Here is a 20,604-nt window from a genome sequence, read left to right as displayed (position 1 = left end):
GGCTCTTACTGCTTATCACCAAGGTGTAGAACAGTTTCTCCTATTTTCAGGTACATCATAGGGCCTGTGCTTTTAAGAGTGTACTGTTGTCTTTCTACAGCTGTGTGTATTTATTTTCAGAGAAGTGCCCTGTTAGTTTTCCAGCTGTTCTTTACCACTGGTAACACTACGACTGCACCATGAGTCCTGTACGGATGCTGTCATTACTTTCGTTCCCTTTGTAGGGTTTTCATTTCTCGTGCTTTTTTTAATCAAATTTTCATTTCAAAGACATGCTCTACTTCTTGTGGCTCTGATCAGTTTTCCTGGCTCATGCATTTGTTTTTCAGTGGACTATGTTGTATGCTGCTTCCATAGCTCTAAAGTCACTTAGTCAGACGTTTGGGTATAGCGTTTCAGTGGTCGGTTGGTAATGGGTAAACAAACTGGTTTGCATCAGAGCCCCAACAACCTGACCAATGTTTTGAAATTGAGGGGACACAGTTTTACATTTAGAAAATTATGTTATTACGTTGCCGTTATTAGAGGCTTTTTCACATAAGCCTGCAAATGTCATGCTTTGTTCAGCTTCGGGGCGTTAAAACGAGCAGCTTAGCTTCTGCCAGAACATCTCATCTTCCCGGCCAGTGGAAAGAAGCAGTCAGTTTTGCTTCTGACTTCAGTTGTTTGTGGGTTTGTTTTTTTTAACTGCACCGATACAGCTGAGAAACGTCTGAATCCCGTTCCTTTCTTGAAGTTGAAATAAGAATGAAACGCTTTAGGGGCTCTGTCCTTGAGCACTTCTGGGGGCAGGAGCGGGACCTTTCAGGAACTCCTGGCTTTCGTTTGACGGGGCTGGCCGCTTCGGAAGCAGCACAAAAGTGCTTAGGATATGAGCCTGCTTTGCTGGCGATAAGATAGAAAATGTAAACCAACTAAAACAATAAAGGAAAACACCTAAAAGCAGTGCAGTGTTTGCCTCATAGAAACCGTAAACACAAACTTGATAGGCCTCAAAAATCAATAATTAGGAAAATTATAGCACGATCAATGAGCATATTGTTAAACAACAGTCAGATCAAGTCAAACCTAATGCACTGTGAGTGTCGGCAGGTACTTTCTCCTGCGGTGGCAGTTCCTAACGGTGGGGTTTGTCCCCTGGAGAGCAGCTCGGGGCTCTGCCCGCAGTGGGACGGGGCCGTGGCCCTGTGGGGTGAGCGCTGCCCTTCAGGTGCTTTTGCCTTCTTTCCTTCGTGGAACAGGGAGCTCTGAAATCTTAAGGCGTGAAGATCAGGATACAAAGCAGTCCGTAAGCGCTAAGGGCAGTTGGTTGTATAGTTTTTATTAGAGGGTGGAGGGAAGCAATTTTTCTTTTATTGCTTTCCTGGCACTGTTGCATCAGGAACCTGATCCGGATTGTTAAGGGAGGATGAAAATTGATCCTGTCACTCGTGGCAGAGTTCCCATGTGTCTTGGTCTGCTGTTTCTGCTGTTTCTCTGGTTTTAGGGAGGGTTTTTTTGGTGGCTGTGACATGAGGACTCCTCATCTTGATCTTAATATTCCTTTAGTGATGATGTCTATGGGCAGTCAGGTCTTAGAGTACCCTGAGAGGGGGGCATTAATACTTAATCATTGTTAGCAAAAAAAAAGTGTCCCCTAATTTGCTGACTGCCTTTTCTCCCCTGCTCTCACACAGAGCATTTACACCTTGGGCTTCCCCCCTCCATGGGTCCTTCTTGTCAGTGGTCGCAGGAGCCAGCTGGCTTCCTGCAGCTTTTGGGATGCCGCTCGCGGTCCTTCTGGCAGCCGGCCTCATGTATCTGATCCTCAGATGGCTTGGTGAGCGCTGGAGGACTAGCCGGGCTGGTACAGGGTTCATAGTCACTTGTGTATTTTACCATGGAAACTATTAGCACTGCTCGGGAATAAGCATTTAAGGAACAGTGAAACTTTCTGGGAAACGCAGGGAAATGTTTGGGTCCCTGTAGAGCTACCTCTACCTATCTGTGGCCTCTTCAGGTAGTCCCTGCCCTGCCTTTGAAAGCTTTCCTGCGACACAATTTGTACAGTTGTCAATTCGGATGTGGACCTAAGCAGAAACACGTCTTGGGTGATGGCAGTGGCAGTGAAATGCTGAGGTTAGGGGATTCGCATCTTTTTCCACGTGTAAAGCAAGTAGTTCCCTACCAGGGCATCCGCAGCAGTTTAGGTGTTGTCGCTTTTTCAGGCATCAACATAAAAAAAAGACTTGAAGAGTTTCTAGAAGAAAACATTCGATGCAGCGTGCTGAAACCACGTACTGTGGAGCTGGGTAGGTGATTTGTTGGTGTTCTTATTGTTTTATGATAAAAAAAAAGCCTTACCTAGGTCAAAATTGCTCGTACCTAGGTCAAAATTACATTCTTTTTTTCACTGCCCTAAGTATTAAAAATGTCTGACTGAGCACGTTTGTAGGGTAAGTCATGAAGAGTGTTTTCAGTATCAAAGTTGTGGTGCCCTCCTGGATGGAAGCCAGACTTCACGCAGGATGGTGCAGACAAATTCACTGGGGTGTCATTATGAATTATTCCCAACATTTTAATCAAAACATATATTTAGTTTTGAACAGATGACTGTTATGGAGTGATGGTGGTCTCTTCAGAGCTAAAATTGTAACTGAGCTTCTGTTAAGCCTGATTCTGTTAGGTCTCTCACTCCCTTAATCTTGCTGAAAGTAAACCGATCCACCTAGAACGTCTCATGTGTGGTCCTGTGGCAGAGGAGAACTATTTTAGGATCGGGATGATATCTTAAACACCTTGTTAGTACTGTTTATTTGAAAAACTTGGGTGGGAGAAGGTAGCTTGTATCTTTTTTTTCCCTAAATGTTTCCTACCTCAAATTTGCATGGGGCATACATTTCAGATCTGGAGGGGTGAGTTTTAAAATTCATAAATCAGGTTTGATCTTTTTGACGAGGTTATTCCTTAGCCTGAGGTTGGGGACTTCGTTTGTTTGTATATTTTGTTCTTTTTAACAGCCTTTGGAGATCATGGATGCAAACTTTGACAGGCTGGAGAGTATTTAAAACATCCGTAACTCTTAGTTTGCAAGGGTCTGGAGCGTGAGGCATGGAAGTATCTCAGCATTTGCTTTGTATCAGAGTGCACGAACTTCATATATGTGTGTCCACAGATCTAGTTCTATATGATACTATTTTCCAAACGTAAAAGTAATTAACAAAATATGTTGCTTGTAAAGAGGATTTTTTCCCCCACTTAGTGGAAATAAATAAATATACACTACGTAACATATAAAAGTGTAATAAATATATATAAAACAATAATTATTAATTACATTAATACAGAAAAGTATAATTAAGGCTTTTGGTTTTGATACGATAGTGTTTTAAATAAATAGCAGTATAATAGTAGCTTACTTCCTGCAATGACACAAACTTTTGCTCAGACTAGAAGGTTGCATGAGGCAGCGAACCTAGAAATCAGGAAGTCTGAGCTGAATTTCTTGCTGACCGTCAGACTTCCTCTTTGGTCTCACATACATTGTTCTTTCTACTTCAGGCTTACTGTATTTAAAAAAAAAGCTCCATTTAATTAATAAGGTCCTTGAAATAGGAAACTTTCTCATATTAAATCCACCACTTACTATGATAAAAATACAGACTTTGTGATATCTTATGTGTGGGCTTATAAACTTTCTTACTATTTATGAAATCTGTTCAGTTTCTTCTCTGGAAAGCAGAATGAAGCTGACCCATTTCTTCCCACAGTGTTCTCTTTCTGCATATAGTATATGTTAGTGTATGTATGAGGCCTTTCTGGAGAGAAATTTTTAAGACACTAGGATAATATTTTAACATGAAATAACAGGATTTCTAAGACTTTATAAGTATATAACACTGCTACACATTTGCACAATAAATCTCATTCTATGAGTGTGATTAAAGGATATAATTCCAATAAAAATATTTTTCAATATGTGAAGTTTATTTTGTGCAGAGTTCTAAAAAACATTTAATAAATACACAACCTTTTCTTCATTTTTATGAGCCCTGTACATAACTGCAAATTCATTGTTACTGCTTAAAAAAAAAAAGCCTGTAAAATTGTTGATGTGCTGTTGGTGTTTCCTGGTAACTGTTCCAAAATTCGTGATGAGATGAAAGTGGTGCCTTTGTAGAGAAAAATGTTTCCGCTTGCTGTTCCAGTTTTGAAGTTTTCTGTTGCGTGGTTCAGATGGAGGTGACGGCGTGAGTTGGAGGTGGCACCTCATTCCAAGCTGCACACTGGCAAACGGCTAAACGAGCATTTGTAAACCTAATATGCAGTAAGCATTACTTCTGTTAGGTTTAGTAAGCTTTTGTTAATTGCCACCCCTGCATACATAAGCTGTTGTTAATAGCTACCCCAATATACTGGAATTGCATATTTCTCTCACGTTCTGATTTGAAACTATTTGAAATTTCATTTTCAAAATGTCTCGTGAAAATCCCTGATGTTTCCCAGACTTAAGGAATGAATACCGCATATCCTAAAGACCCGTTAGCTACCTGTGCTTTGCTGTGTGGCAAGCACAATAGTTATTTTTATGTAAATAAGGGCCCTGCTTTATCACGGAGGCGGTGACTTCAGATGGGAGTAGGCAGGAATCAATGAACACAGTTCAGTGCGGATCCTCAGCAGCTGGACGGGCTCCAGGATGACTGCAGCACTGGTGGAGAAGAATTTGGGCTGGAGAAAAGGGAAGGCCAATGTTTCAGTCTTGCAGAGCCTCTGCGTTTTTACTATGTCAGGAAGTGAGGTCAGGCACAGCCGCTGTATACTGTAATTGTTTTCTGGAAGGCTAGTCATTAAGATTTTCTGTTTTTCTTAGAAGCCTTTGTAGTGCGAGGCTGTCAGTGGAAAATACTGCATTTTTTTTAACATGGTTAACATGATTAACCATATTACATTAACACAGTGTTGAATTACTCAGTGCTTCTCAGAGTATACTTCTAAAATATGAGCTGGTTTTATGTGGTTTAAAAAGCCTTAATATCCTATTTTGTCATACCCAGATATAGCAAAAGTCTGTTAGTATTAAGTAATTTGAAATCCATCTTTCAAGACTTTCATATGAACTAACATTCCTGGAAGTCTGGTAAATGATATTTGTAGGTATTAGAACAAAGTAACATTCATCTTAGGATCGCAGAATGGCAGGGAGTTGGAAGGGACCTCAAAGCCCACCCAGTGCCACCCCCTGCCATGGGTAGAACACCTCCCAAGAGCCCAGAGGGCCACCACTTGTCACCAGCTCCCACCTTGACATAGAGCAATCCTCTGCAACTCTGGCTGCGGCCATCCGGCCAAATCCAATTAATACAGAAACAAATGTGAGTCCTCAGCGTAACAAACTGATTACACTTATTCAACTATATGTCAGTGATTACTACAGAGTATTGAAGCAAATTCAATTGCAAAGGCGCACAACCATTTTTTCACTTATTTATATTCCAAACTGAGATATTAGAATGAATTCAGGCAAGATGCTGAATGTACACCCTGCTGTATGTTAAATTTTAATATATATTCTATTAGCTTTGTCAAATTAAAATATTTCAGCATTTTAGATGTATTTTTCTTGAGCTACCTTTCTGGAAGGGGTGTTTCTGAGATGGTTAGTCCTGATGCTGCTTTTTAACGACTGCCGTGCTATATGGGCTTTAATCCATCCTCCAGGCCAAACAAGGGTGGGGAATGACCTTTAGCTGATGCATACTAGAAACCGCTGTAAAGAAATGAATCAGGCAAGAAGTACCGTTACAAAACATAACCTTTCTAAAAATTAATCTATTTAGCTCCATGCTGACTCAAAAAACATGCAAGGCATGATGACAGAGTTCCAGAAGATGCATCTCCAAATTCCGTTCTTGATTCTTATATAACGATTCACTGTTAGTATATTCTTTGAAATGCAGAAAATGACAAAATTTGTCTAGTCCCTGATACTTCCAGAAAGGATTTTTGTTTTTTTTAATCCATAACTTTAGATTTTGCATATTAGTTTATTTTTAGTATAAACACTAACTGAATTTTTAGTGCAGATGCTTTTGTTTATTTGTTGTTTTTTTCTTCACTGCCCACTTGGATAGCTAGTAGTGATGATAAACTTAAAATGTCTCACTGCCAAGAACAGACCCTGGAAAATAGCTGTCTGAGCCTTTCTTTCACCAAGATAGAAGCGACCAGCCCTCAGAGGTGGCCAGAGATGGTTTTTGGTTCAGTTCTACCTGCAGGCAATTCTTCCTCCTTTGGGCCACACACGGCTCACCAGCTGGATTTGCCTGCCCAAGCTGACTTGTCTTGGGTTCTGGGTAAAACCAAGAGCTCAGAGAATGCCTGGGGACAGTGGCAGAGTTGGAGGGGAACTGTGAGTCTTCATTTGGTAGCACATTGGCCATGGGACTTGTGGCTGGAGATCAGTTCGTGATTCTCAGATCTGCCGTTGTGCCCACGCGGTGCTTGTCCTCCACCTGCAGCACTTGTCCTCCACCCTTCACAGCAGCCATGCAGCGTTACTTACCCTCCTGCTACTTTCGTGTTGAGAGTTGTGGGGCTGAGCTAGTAACAGAATATCCCAAGTTGGAAGGGACCTGCAAGGACCGTTGGCTCCACACAGCACCACCCAAAAATCAGACTCTATGTTTGAGAGCGCTGTCCAAAAGCTTGTTGAACTCCAGCAGCTTGATGCCATGACCACTGCCATGGGGAGCCTGTCCCAGTGCCCGACCACCTCTGGGTGCAGAACCTTTCCCTCACACCCAACCTGACCCTCCCCTGTCCCAGCTCCATGCCGTTCCCTCGGGTCCTGTCGCTGTCCCCAGAGAGCAGAGCTCAGCGCCTGCCCCTCCGCTCCCCTCGTGAGGGAGCTGCAGGCCGCCATGAGGCCTCCCCTCGGCCTGCTCTGCTCCGGGCTGAACACACCAAGGCACCTCCGCCACTCCTCACACACCTTCCCCTCCAGACCCTTCACCATCTTCATAGCCCTCCTCTGGACGCTCCCTTCTTTTACTGCAGAGGACAGCAGGGCTGGATGCCTTGCTGCTAGGTTAGCAGTAGAGGAGGTGTGGGTAACGGTATTCCAAGATGCATTTCTACTTCTTTGGGTTGTTTTTCAGGAAATTGTGCTGACTGTGTAATAACTTCTCAGGGATTCTCTTTTACCCAAATGCCACCTGCTTCCTTGGATGAAATGGAGTCTTTTGGGAGGTGAACCTGTTGATATCATGTTTGGGTGTGCTTTATTTCCATCGAAAAGTTTTAGCTGTTAAACATGCTGGGGTTGAGTCCCGTTCCTTTTAAACAGCAGAAGTGGTGCCTTTGAGAGCAGCCGTGTGTTTTGCTGCTCCTTTATCAGTATTCCCAAGGAATGAAGCTGTGCTCTTAAAGAAGAAAACAAAACAAGAAAAAAACGAATGACTTTGCAAATAAAAATGATAATAAAAAGCTGTATGTAGTGGGATGTGCCTCTTTGCTGTTCGTGTGCTGTCACTTGCAGCCATCTGAGCCCAGCTGTACAGTAAGGTGTTGGCTTTCTGAGTCAGCTGAAACTGCCCAAGGGTTATTGAAATGGTTTCATTTACGCTAGTACTTCCATTTTCTCTTAACATATGGAGATTACTACTTGCCATGAAATAGTATTCACTGTTTTTGGAGGTTGTCAGTAACCATATGAAAACATTTGTTTCGAATATTTCAAGAGGAAGTTCTTGGTGTGAAACATCCCGAAGTTACAGCATGAAGCAAGTAGGAGGTGTGCGTGCGTGTGTAGGTGAAAATGTGCCCGCTACCTGTGGAGTCAGGCTGCAGATGCGGGATGCCGAAAGGCACGTGGGTGTTGTAGGAGCTGCGCTGCGCGGCTCGCCGGGGCGCACGGAGCCTCAGAGAATTGCCCTGAGCCAAGTGGGAGACATGGGCAGAAACGGAACGGTTATTTAAAGCTGCAGGTGGCATTAGGGCTGGTTTCAGAACACGTTTTTCGACAGCTGGTTGTTTTGGTTAGCTGAACATCTGAATGCAGATTTAGTTGCTTTTTGATGAAGGGTTTTCCCCTTTATATTAAGTGCTAATTTCTGTCGTCTTTGAGGTTTTTAAATGAAAGAAATTGATACTGTGCACACACGCACACATGTATTTTATATATTTAACGTACATAAAATAAAACAACGTATTTTCAACCTGCTTGTGTATACTGAATTCCTATTATGGAAGCAATTTCTCTTAAGGCTTAACTATAAACCTCTAAAAATAGAAGAGCTGTAGAAGAAGAAACTACTGCCGTAATTTTAGCATACTGACTGGCAGCATTACTGTACAGATATTTTTAAGTGAAATAGTTGCATACAATCAGATGAGCCTGTTTCCTTGGCAGTGGTAATACAAAATCTGGCAAATAAGGCAGAAGATTATTCTATTCAGGAAGTAAATAACATGCTAAGGTAGTTAGGTATATTTAGGACAAACCTGATACAAATTTAAACTTTGGAAGTCACATGGAGCCCTTGCATCTGTCTCTTTGGTCTCTTAAAATTGTGTTACTGGAGCAGACCCGGAAAACAGTTGGTATGCAGAATTAAGCTAGTTTCCTTGGCAGTGGTGGGTATTTTATTATGCTGTCTTCTGTGGCTGTGCGATTGTTATCAGTTATCTTGAGATGCTCTTGCAAACAAGGAAGAATGTGTTTTTGCTATTGCATGCTACCAGCCTCTTTACCTTGCAATGCTAATACAGGAGAAATCTTGCAATGCAACCTTTATTACAGACCCTTTCAGGATAATATGAGTTAACACCAGCAGACATTATGAAAGTCCGGCTGTATATTTCCCACTGTTGCTAGTCTGCTGAAGATACAGACCACAAGTACAGAATTAATCAGTTTTGTTTTGTTTTGTTTTTTCCAAATACTTTCATTTCCATACCGGCTAACTGAACAAGGATGTAGCAGTAGTATATAGACTGACTTGGTTCGTGCACAGGTGGGACGGTGTTTTTCCGTTTTGTTCTTAATGTTTTGCTTTTTAATTCAATTGGAGTATCCTAAATGCATTTTGGTCTTCTGTCTGGGTTATAGGAGGTAATGGGAAGGAAGAAGGAAATGTCAGTATTTCCTGTAGTCTGTTATCTTGTGCTTTTTATGGATGCTGAATTAACTATACACCAAAAATTAATTAACAGTTGCATTATATTTTGCCTTATTGCAATTATGGATTATTCACTAGAAGCCCAAAACTGTGCAGCACTTTTCCATTTGCATTTCTCCATGACTTAAAGACTTTTGTACAAAGTACTCTACTCTCTCTTGTGTTACCTTAAGCTTTGCTTTCACCGTGTCAGAATTCTGTATTAACGACATGTTGCGACATTGGAGAAATTGCAGGTTTTTTAATCACCACAGGGACTGAAATGTATGTGTAGTATGTGAATTATTTGGCCTAAAAATTGAGTTATAACCAGTTTGGAAATTGTAACTCCAGGTTTTAAGAATAAGGTGCTCCATAAGTGTAAACTATGCTTTTGTTGCATCACCTGTGTGCTGATTTCATCACTTGTGGCAGCGTTGAATGAGCTACGCATGATATGTATTTAAAGACTGCCTTTTTAGAAGAAAGATGTGTATTTCTTAAACACAGTATTTGAAAAGTACAATTATTCGGGAAAGGGGGAAGGTTTAAATCTAACATTGGCACTGTCTTTTGTTTTAGCAGGTGGTTAACGTGAGCAATTGTCAATGAATGGTTTTCAGACATGATGGCCGACCAGCCGCCTCCATTGGAAGCTACGCCTATATTGAATGAAGTGCCGCTTCTACCTCATATGGTTAATGGGGACAGCATACAACAGGCAAGTAAATCTGTTGCATTTTCATACAGCTCATGTCGTACTGTGCCTGCGGTGGTAGTAGGGAGGTTGACATTCAAACACACTGTAGAAAACAGGTAGAAAAACATCTCTCTGTACAACTTGTATGATACTTGAAACAAGAAGAGGCAAAATAAAACAACTGTGGTACTAATTTACCAAGTTGCCCCCTCCCTGGAAGTGTTCAAGGCCATGTTGGGATGGGACCTTGAGCAACCTGATCTAGTGGGAGATGTCCCTGCCCGCGCAAGGGGGTTGGAACTGGATGGTCTTTAAGGTCCCTTCCAACCCGAACCATTCTAGGATTCTGTGAAAAGCATGTAGTTCTCAGCACTGATGTTGGCAGTAAAATAGAAGTGCTAACTATGCAGAGGAAGAAAATCATTCAACGCTACTGTAGTGGAAGTATGAAAAGATTGTGAATTGAAAGTAATGTTTTATACTCATGGAAGTCCTTTAAAATTGAACTAAAAAATAAAAAGAATAGAAGGAAAATCTATTATCTGGATTTAATATTTAAGAAAACTAAGGCTGTGAAGGCTCTTTTTAAAGCTCATGTAAAGTTACAAGTATTAGAAAGTGGCTGCAGTGCTCTAAACTGAGAAGTCTGTTACAGGGGAATGTAGAGGAGAGGAAAGAAGACTTCTGGTTTCCTGATACTAAGAACCTTCGTTAATAATTAGAGTGCACTGGTGAAACCTGAGTATACTTAGTTGAAACTTTAGAATTTTATTGGACACAAACCTTCAGAAGTACCTACTATGATTAGAAATACAGACAAATTGAAGGTAAAATTATTTGACTGAAGTACAAGCTTGTTCAAGTTGTTAGTAAACTTGAAGTGAATTTACTGCTTGGAGATAAAAGTTAATTGCCTTGTACTACAAGTGCTGAGTTGTCTTCCACTTCTTTGGAGGTAGATTTTCAGTGTGTGTTCAGAAGTATTACAGACGTCCTGATGTTTTAACACTGGATCTTGATTTAAGAAGTGTCTTTCCCCAGCTCCAGCAGCTACAAACATTGTAGGAGAGAAGAGGGGGTTTTGTTTGTATGTTTAAATAGCTGTCTGTCTATTTGTTGGCAGGAATAACAAAAGAAAACAAATTTGAAGGCTTTATTTAGCTGGAGTTAAACAATCAACTTGTTGAAGCAAGGGACAGAATTGTCCATTGCTTTATTCTGATCAATTTGCAACTTTAAGTATCTGGCAGTAATGACTGTCTTGAAATAAGTACAGCTATAAAATATCTAAACTAGTCCTGAAGTTCTAGCATTAGCAACGTGAAATTTTAGACACTGACCAGCTGTGAGATTATTCAGTAGCTAATGTTTCATGTTGCACAAGGAAAACAGATCAAGTAGGTCTAATTGGAGACCAGCTCCAGAGCTGTTTTTGTATAGTATGTCTTTGCAGAGATCAATGTGCAGAATAATAGCATGCGGTGAATGACCCAAAAGGGGACCCTCGTTGAAGTCTTGAGAACCTAGTGGAGGCTGTTTGCAATTGGGTGCAGTTTAAAAAAAAATAAAATGTTGGGGATGCACAGGAAAATGGTATTTGAAGAGTAGACTTGAAAACTGATGGTCTCCAAGACTTGTAATTGAGTTATTTTGAAAGTAATAAGTAAGTCTGTCAATTGAACATAGGTGCATCTGCCTTCAGGGGTGGGAATGTCATTTCATTTAGTGTGCCAGCGTTTCTAGCACATCTGCATATAAACAGCTACACCATGTTGCCATCCTTCGGTCATATAACAAATACGCTTGCTGCTCATTTGCTGCACTTCCTTGTAGAGAGGAGAGACTGCTGAGCCACAAACTTGCTTTCAAGTAGAGTATTAATTTATTAATGCAGATTTTTAATTACTTTTTGCCAGAGCCACAGAGGGTAGGCTAATTATAAAGTATTACACAGTGTTTTTCTCTTCAGAAATAAAATTTGTGCCATTCCACAAGTCACTTCAGTGAGATGCAGCATCCAGTTCATCAGTTTCGTTTCACATAAAGTAACTTGGACATTTTCTGGAAGGATTTCTTGTTCTGAAAAAAAACTTCAGCAGTGGAAGTGAAAAATAGCTAAAAGCAAAACCCTGACCAGTGCTTTGAAAGAGCTTTCAAACTGTGTTGATCCCATTAGTTCTGAAACGGGTATGTGGGACACCTGAGGGTGTTGACATTACTGGGACTGCTTGCACTACTCTGGCCTCCAGCTTGGCTTAGGCCGGCTACAGAAACACTCGAGCTTCCTGGAAATTTTCCTTGATGGAAGGTAGATGGAACTGCTTTTGCTTCATTAATTGGAGTGAGTCAGTCCTCCAAGACACTGCCCTATGCATTCCTGAAATTCCAGTCTCTGAACTGCTCTGCAGTCCTGTGATTACACCACTTGTGATTCTTTTCACTGAGTTCAGTTAATAGCTTCCTGAACTTCAGTTCGTTGAACTTCTTCCGAAGCTCTGACCTGTGCAGAGGCTCTGAATTTCTAAAAGGATTCCTTTCCTGCCTCTGAATTTTCCTGTCCATGGAGATGAGACTAGCTGTGAGGTTTAATACCTGCCTGGGGAGCCCTGTCCCTTGCTAGTGTGTCCTTCCCCAGCAACTGTACTTTAATGCAGACCTTGTTTTTCCTTCTTCTTTGTGCTCTGGCAAATTCCCAGCCCCTTATTGCCAGTTTTGTTTAAAAAAAAAAAAAACAAACAAGTAACATTGCATCTCTTTCTTTACTTCGAGAATTTTAGTAAAGTCACGTATTTACTAGTACACTGAAATGACAGGTCTGCTTACGTTTCAGTGTTTTGATTATGGCTTTTAAAAAAATATTACCTTCTTCTGTCCTCCTTGTGGAGCCATAATAAATATAACTGGCTGGCTAAATGACTATTTCAGGGGCATTTGGTGTCGTACTTTTGTCCAGAAGCAAGCTACCTACCCAGAGTAGAATTATTTCTCATACAGTGAACTCACCGGAGTGGGGTTGCTGTTCTTTTGTGTTCTAAAATACATTTACAAATGTATTTTATTTCAATTTTTGGATCGAATGTCTTTGTGGTGACCATCACCAGGGTGGAATTTTGACTGTGTAACTTTGCTGTTTTTACGTGGCCAACCCCCCCGTTGTACTAAAGAATTAGACCTGCAATACAGTAGAATCTCACCGTAAAGTTCTTACAGTGAAGTTATCAATGTTACGGTAAAACTGAAGCGTGGTTGCCAAAATTTTACAGTAAGTCTGATGCACGTGCTGTGGTAGAATGAGGTGATAGTTTGTCTGGTCCAGCACAAGTGAATTGATAATCTGGACTGCCAGAGGAGTTATTCTGGCAGATGTCCACCCTGATTTATGTGACAGTGAATATGCTCTTGTTCAAATTGACTCGGTGACCTCACTGTTAGTTGCGTTTCTTTAGCTACAGAATCACACAGACATGAGAAAATACATCTGATCTTTCAGGAGCTGTAGAGTGGAGGTGGTAGGCATGATCTGCTTTACCACCTCATCCACTCTTCCTTCACTCCCAAAGGACCTTATGCTTCTGTTAAATTCGCTGATAACATGAGGAAATACGTTGTCAAAATACACACCAGTATGCCATCAATGAGAAAACGTGGCTGCTTTTTGCACAAAGCATCTTTTTGTTTTTGTGTACTCCTGATTTTTGCCAGTTTAGCTCTGGGACTGAAGTATGCTCATAGGCAAAACTCGGAAAGCAAAGTGAATAATAGGTCATTTATTGATTCAGAAAAAAGAATATACAGCAGCGTGGAAAATAGAGAAAATAAATACTTGATTATTTCAGGTGTATCAGTGGAAGCACTGCTGGTAGTAATTTATATCCAAGTAGGAAGAAATTTCATTCTACCTCAATTTGTTTTTTAATCTCTTAAGGCTGTCAGAACCTCTTTCATTCTAATCAAACATGTAGGTATAAATAAAATGGTTTTATTTCTTCTCTAATTAATCTTCAAAATTAAAAAAATAAGCAAAAACCCAACTGCTTTTTATTTTGCTTTTTACAGGTTATTCTTGTGCAGGTAAACCCAGGTGAAACATTTACAATTACAACTGAAGATGGACACATTCAGTGTATTCAAGGTAAAGGAAACACTGAAGTACTGAATACAAATATTCTTACTCTTTGCAAATGTCTTAAAATTACTACTAGAATTTTTCTGTAATGTCAGATGTGTTTTTATGTGTTCCACAATGTAATAAATCAGATTTTTTCAGTTTGTACTTAAAGCACAAATAAGACAGCACTGAGAAATTGCCAGGTTTCCCTGCATCTCTGCAGACGTTGCTAATAACTCTGAAAAGGTTGCCATTTCAACAGCTCTTTTAATGGTTGAATATCTATAGGATATAGATAAGATCCTGTAATGATCCTTCTTATGCTCTTAACACATGAATTTGTGAGATTTAATCCAGACTACTCTAAACAAATTTAATATGTGCCGTGTGATCTCACTTCAAGGTAAGGTAGCGGCATTAGCAGTTTGTTAATACTGAGGGAAGCATCACTACTGCCTGTGCGTGGCCTCAAACTGCTTTTTAGCTGGTGGGTAAGTGACAGGACTGCAAATCTGAGGCTGGTTCAAAATATCTCCTGTAAGTCAAGTTGAATTTATCAGTACTTCCATTTTAGGGATACTCTTCACCATTTCAAATGATATTATATAAAATGTGTCCGTTCTGCTTTGATCAAATCCCAGAGAGGAATAAAACCTTTCGGCTTGAAGTGAAAAATGACATATCTTTATGTTAAAAAAAAAAAAAAAGTTGAGTAGTTGTCAAATGTTACTGTAGTAATAATGTGACAATATGAAAACCAAAATTTATCTTTGCTCATCACTGCCCAGTTACAGAAATAATGTTGGCTGTACTAGCATGGTGGTTGGAATATGTCTAATCTGTGCTTTTTGTAAAAATGAATGCACAGCCACACTTACACGCTAAAATTTTGGATGCTTCCAGAAAGTTATTAAATCCTACTTATTTTCACATTCGAAATAGGCATTAAGTTATCCTTGATGAGACACATTGTATTATTTTTCTTGATGAAAAGTTGGTGCAGGTTTTTTTGGTTTTCTTTTTTTTTTCTTAATGCTCAGTCTTGTTATTTAAGTCTCTCTCCTGAGTGATTTTTTACTGGATTGTTGAAGCCTTGCTTCTAAACCTGCCTGTCTGAAAGAAGTTCCATAACTGTGGAGCTGGGTCTGGTTGCTGGCTTTTGAGACACCATCCACCACTTTCGAAAGCAGGTGTCTTGAGCCTGTAAAAGCCTTGTTTGTTTAAAAGTGGCACCTTATTACTTCTCAGGTCCAGCACATGTTCCTATGATGTCACCAAATGGTTCTATGCCGCCTATTTTTGTGCCTCCCGGTTACGTATCTCAGGTAAATGTTAATTTATTCTCATATTTAAGTATGTTTGTGGGTGTGGCTTCTTAACAATAAAGCTATTGATTATTTTATCTATAACAGCTGGTAAAAGCAGCTCTCATTTTTTCCATTGAACTTACCAAATATTTAACTTTGTTGTACGCGCTCTCACCTTGATCTAGTTTTCTTTATTTTATTATTATTTCACAGTTACTAGGCCATAAAGGTTACTTCCAGTAAGGCAGTAGGTGGCTCTGAATTGGCTGGCTGTTGAGTTCCATTAGCAGGATGCACATCCTGAGTTGCCTTCAGCCCTGTTTTCAGGGTGACAGTAAGTGCTCAGGGCGTGTGAGCAATGACTGTGGATTGCAGGCTGCAAAGTACCAGGGGACTGGTGAGTACAGATCGTGCTTGGCTGTGCTAGAAGCAGTCTGGTGAGAACACAGCCGGTGGCAGCAGTTGAACTTGCCTTGTTCATGCTATGGATATGAGATGTAGGTTTCTTAGACTGAGGTTATACGGATCACATACCGGTACCATTCTCTCTTTCATCCCTCAGGTCTTTTTGTTTGTTTTTTTTTCCAGACTGCATAAGTTATTTCTTTTTAATATCTTCTGATAATTCACATTTTTCTATTCAAATATAACTCTTATTTATTGAAGTTTCCCCTTCCTCTACCAGTGCAGATCTCCCTAACAATCAGTAAAATCTCTGCCATTACAGCAGAAGTGTGAACAGGAGTGTTAATGCTAGTGACATGTGCCTGTGGAAACAGCAGGACTCTGGGCTTCTCTCCCAGCTTTACTTTTCCATTCTCACTGATTTTCCACTCTTCTGTGTTAAGTCGAGGCAGATCAGAGCGGTGTGTGGTATTTGAACTACTATCAGGCATATTTGAAGTTCATTTTGATTGATTTTTCAATTATTGAATTTTTAGAGGAAAGTAAATTAAAACTTCTTTTTTTCAACAGGGTAGAACAGGTTTCTTGATTTCTAGTAATGTTCAAAATCTGCAGTTTCCGAGCAGGCTTGAGAGCCTTGTTAACCCCGTGTTCTTGTGTTCCCCAGGCCGTTGTCTTTCTGCAGACAGCTGCCTCAGCATTTTGTGCTTCTGCTATTATAAATAGGCATTTTCATGCAGACCCTGAGGAAAGATCCCCCCAGATAATTTATGCTTCAGTACAAAATTGGGTCTTCAGTGCAAACAGTCTGCAGAGCACTGGCAAATGCTGAAGTGTACAAACTGAAAAATACATTTGTTCTGTGTTAGCTGTCATGTGAAACTAAGGTCTTGTTGTTTTTGTTGTCGTTTCTTTTTGTTGTTGTTTTAATTCCCTTGGTCATTATGACAGTGATAGACAAGTTTGAAACCAAGTTTAAATCAGGTATTTGTAACATTCTTGTCAGCAGATGAGACTTCAGTTTTCTGTTCCAGAAACTGTTAGAAGAAACCCAGAAGTAGTTATTTTGGTTTCTTCCAAAGTGGAATGAAGAGATTCAGTAGTGGGTAACGGAGGCATAGCAGGTTCAGACTCTAAAATCATGTACAAGCCTTAGTACAGTAATGTATCCCTTCTGCCAGCAAGTGGGCCTAATGAGCTTGCTTGTTTACCATATACACAGAGCAGAGTTAATATAACTGTCAAAATTAGCTATGAGCTTTGGCTTACATATATTAAAGCGTGTGTTATAGTATTATGCACAGTAATATGCTTGAAATGGTGTATTTAGTTCTGTTGATAAACCAAAAAGCCCCCCACGTTGCTCCAAGAACAAATTGTATTCAGTGTAGCAGAAACTTGGTCTTCAGTGACTTCTTAAAATGTTTTTTTTTCTCCTTTTTCAAGTCTGTTAAGAATTGCTAGCAATACAGCTGGCTCTGAGGTCATGTTACAGCTGAACTTTGTCATAGCAGTTTGTGAGTGGACGCATTCTGTTTCCTTTACGAAGAATACTTTCTGGTTAGTTTGCTCTATCTTCTGCTGAGGAGCTTTTCAAAATGTACTTTTGGCATAAGCAATATTTCAACATCCGTAATGCCTTCTTTGCCAACTAGGAAATGCTGGAGTGATTTCTTATAGCCAAACTAAACATACTTTAAGAGAGGATCTTGAAGGAACTAAAAGGATAAAACATATGGTCTACTTTCATAAAAGTGCTTTCATTAAATGCCTGAAAGTGTAAGTTTTGTATTTTTTTTTAGTAACAGATAGCTGCGTAAATAACTTGAGATCTTCTAGGAGCAGATTTTATTTTGTGTGATTTACCTTACAGATTTCATAAGAAAAAAATTAGTTTTGCATCTCAGTTTTGCTTGCCAGCCTGCATCTGGAATGCCCCCCCTACTTGCATCTGCTGGCAACAATTTGGGCTATGTGGTCCCTCGCTGTATTCATACTAAAACATCGTCAGGCCTTTCCTAATAGCATCTGTGATTTTTATCTTTAAGTGCAACTCGGAGGAGAAGGCAGATGTAGAGGGAAGGAAGCATGAAGCTGCAGACTAATTTTAAAACCAATCAAGAAAAATGCCTTGATTAATTTTGGAGTGTCAATTTGCCTTTAATATTGAACATTTTTCTATTATTGACTTTTTTTTTCCAAATTACATTGTTCATACCTGATTCATTTTTTTTTGCGCGAGGGAGAATAGACTAGGAAGTGCTTGACGTGTTGCCTGCCTGTAACAGGAGTTAATCCAATCTAGCTTGCTTCTGAGTCAGACTTCCTCGTTAGTTACAGGGTGAATGTTGTGCCAGCGCTCTTCTGTATGGTGACAGAAGAAAACTGAAATACACCCAGGTAATTTCTCTGATGGACAAAGGCCTTTGACCCCATCAGAAGTGTAGCTGCTAAAAACCTAATCCCTCAGATAGCAAAAATGGATAATAACCACAGAATCTGAATGTATTCACCTCTGGGTGACAACAAAGCAGCATAGATGGAAACAGTCATGAACACTAGCTGTAGAAAGGACCCTGTAAACTTCACCCTCTGGCTGTCTTTTCCAGATGTCTTTTTGATGAGGCTAAACTGGGCAGCATAGTTTTACTTCAGTGTCATCACTGTTTAATATTTCTCTCTGTGAATCCTGCCCTGGTGTTAGTGCTTCACTTCGTCTTCTAAAACCTGAGTTCTGTTGAAGTCCTTCCTCAGCTTAAGATTTCAAGGAGAGTTATTGTATAAAATTTAATGTATTTCAAGTTTACTGTAAGGAAAGGAAAACATTGAGATAGCTATTAATATATATAACTCTGGCTGAATTAGACTCTGAAAGGAGCCTGTGTGTTGCCCGTTGAGGACGTGCTCAGAAGTGTGTGTTTGTGTGTGTGCAGACGTGCACAGAGCAGTTTTTCCACGCGTTAGAGCATTAGCAGCTTTTTATCCTAGAGTTCAGACACGCAGACGGGTTCCTTGTCTGAATTCTCTTAGCCTGTGGCAAACATGAAATATTTTGACATTTGAGTTGGGTTTGATCGCAGTGCAAGACAGCAGAGCTGACTTGTAATACTTTGTACTTGCCACAGGCTAGGAACATGTATGCAGACATGTACCACAGATCGGGTGACGTGCAGCAACTTGTACGTGTGATAGTGCTGTCAGTCTGGATCTGGTGCAGAGCAGGTCTTCTGGCTGTAACTGCAAGGAGAATAGGAATTGCGCCCTGATCAATTCACATTACTTGTTTAAAAGAATGTATACATTACTCAACTTACAGATTGCTTAGCACTTTGATGTGTGAGGCTCAGCTTCTTAAAACTGACTGCCTTAAACTTCAGTTTCTTCCAGTGATATATGCTGGGTATATAAAATAACCACTGGGGTTCATTTCTGTTTGTATATCCTCGACTGCCAGATGGCAGGTGCAAACTTGGGCACGGAGATTCTTGATTAAATGTGCAAGATTTACAAGGTTGTTTCTGTACTGAGTTTTCATTTCTTACGTTGCTTGATAGGTGGTGGAAGAAAATGGAGTCCGGAAAGTGGTGGTGTTGCCACACTCGGCTGAATTCCATCCTTCCATGCATCCTCCTCCTCCTCCTCCCCACGTGCCACATTACATGCACCACCACCATGCTCTGCTTCCCCACCCACCTCACCCGGTGTACCCTCCGGTTCCTGGCACAGGAGAGCTGCCGCCACAGTTCATTCACCAGCATCCGCCACCGCATGTTTTTCAAGAACAAGGTGAGAGTGCAGGTGATGTTTAAATACATGAGAAGTGCCTTCACTTTTTTTTTTCTGGATTGAGGCACCAAGTTCTGTTGGTAGCTCCTTCACACATTTCCTGTGATGATGGCGCTAGTTATCAGCCTCCCTGAACCTTACACCTGTCCATGAGGTGCCTTAAGGTACTCCTGTTTAAAAAGGATCTTGGAGCCTGGTCTGAAGGCACTCTGCATGTGCAAAGTATCATTGTATAAAGCATTGTTTAAGCTTTCTGCTGTTCTGTTTAAGGATTTAATGCAAAAGGGATAGCTTAGAAATGTTACAATACTCTATATTTTTAAATGGCCCCCTTTGTTACTGTAAGTGCCCCAAGGATTGTTTCTACCTTCCTCTAAAATTGTGCTCTCCAAAACCACCGTGCTTTTCACAGCCTTGGCATGCAGTTTTTTGAAAATTCATCTAATTTTGATCTGTGAATGTTTTTTTTTTTTACTCGACAGAGTCCAAATTTGACTGGAAATAAAATAAAAAGGAATAGCATGCATAGACCAAATATCATAGTCATCCATGTTGGAGAATGAAATGCAAGTTCACAATATATCTAAAAATTGAATGGAACAATATTTCACTGGAGGATTGGGATCACTGCTGACTTGAAACAGGCTATAAGCCTAATTATATAAACAAGCATATAAACAGAAAGAAATTAGACTGGGGGAGATCGTTCTCTCTCTATTGAGCTTAAATTGTTAATTAAGCTATTTCAGCTAATGTCTAGGGTAAAATAGTGGCACCTAAGCTACATTTTAAAATGTTTGGGTCCTAAACTTGCTTATGCTTTTTTGAAAGTATGAATATGTGGCTGTATCAGGGGAAGAAAGGCAACTCTGATGCCTAATCTAGAGCAACTAACAAAAGATAGTTGTCTGAAGAGTTGAATTGGAAACAACGACAAGAAAAAAAAATCTAAACTCAATTTGTGATCAAAAATATTAATAAAGAATAAATTCAAGAATTTGAATCTGGGTTAAATAGAAGAAAGGGAAATTTGCCTGCAGGTATTTTTGTGTTTTTTATTGTAGCATTTAATGAACATGACATTTCAAGACAAGAATTAAACTTCCAGCTGCTATTCTTCTCCTCCTACCTGATCTTTATACTCATATGCTAATTTGA

At 40.1% G+C, this 20,604-nt stretch overlaps 1 protein-coding gene across 4 annotated transcripts in view; it reads left to right on the top strand.

Annotated features, from left to right (window-relative positions):
• Positions 1-20,604, top strand: part of LOC308177290 (fibronectin type-III domain-containing protein 3a-like) — a 46,245-nt gene that overhangs the window by 8,258 nt on the left and 17,383 nt on the right. For 2 of the 4 annotated variants that reach the window (XM_080554271.1, XM_080554269.1), the window contains 4 exons: positions 9,726-9,861; positions 13,897-13,972; positions 15,197-15,273; positions 19,215-19,446. In XM_080554271.1, coding sequence (XP_080410397.1) covers positions 9,766-9,861; positions 13,897-13,972; positions 15,197-15,273; positions 19,215-19,446 — 481 coding nt within the window. In that variant the 5' untranslated portion in view covers positions 9,726-9,765. Of the gene's footprint in view, positions 1-9,722; positions 9,862-13,896; positions 13,973-15,196; positions 15,274-19,214; positions 19,447-20,604 lie in introns of all 4 variants that reach the window. The other 2 variants (XM_080554270.1, XM_080554268.1) reach the window with 1 other exon arrangement.

The sequence above is a fragment of the Anser brachyrhynchus genome (genome assembly GCF_964034855.1).
Source record: "Anser brachyrhynchus genome assembly, chromosome: 13".
Taxonomy (NCBI): domain Eukaryota; kingdom Metazoa; phylum Chordata; class Aves; order Anseriformes; family Anatidae; genus Anser; species Anser brachyrhynchus.
The sequence above is the reverse complement of the archived record's forward strand: the minus strand, read 5'-3'. Positions and strand labels throughout refer to the sequence as shown.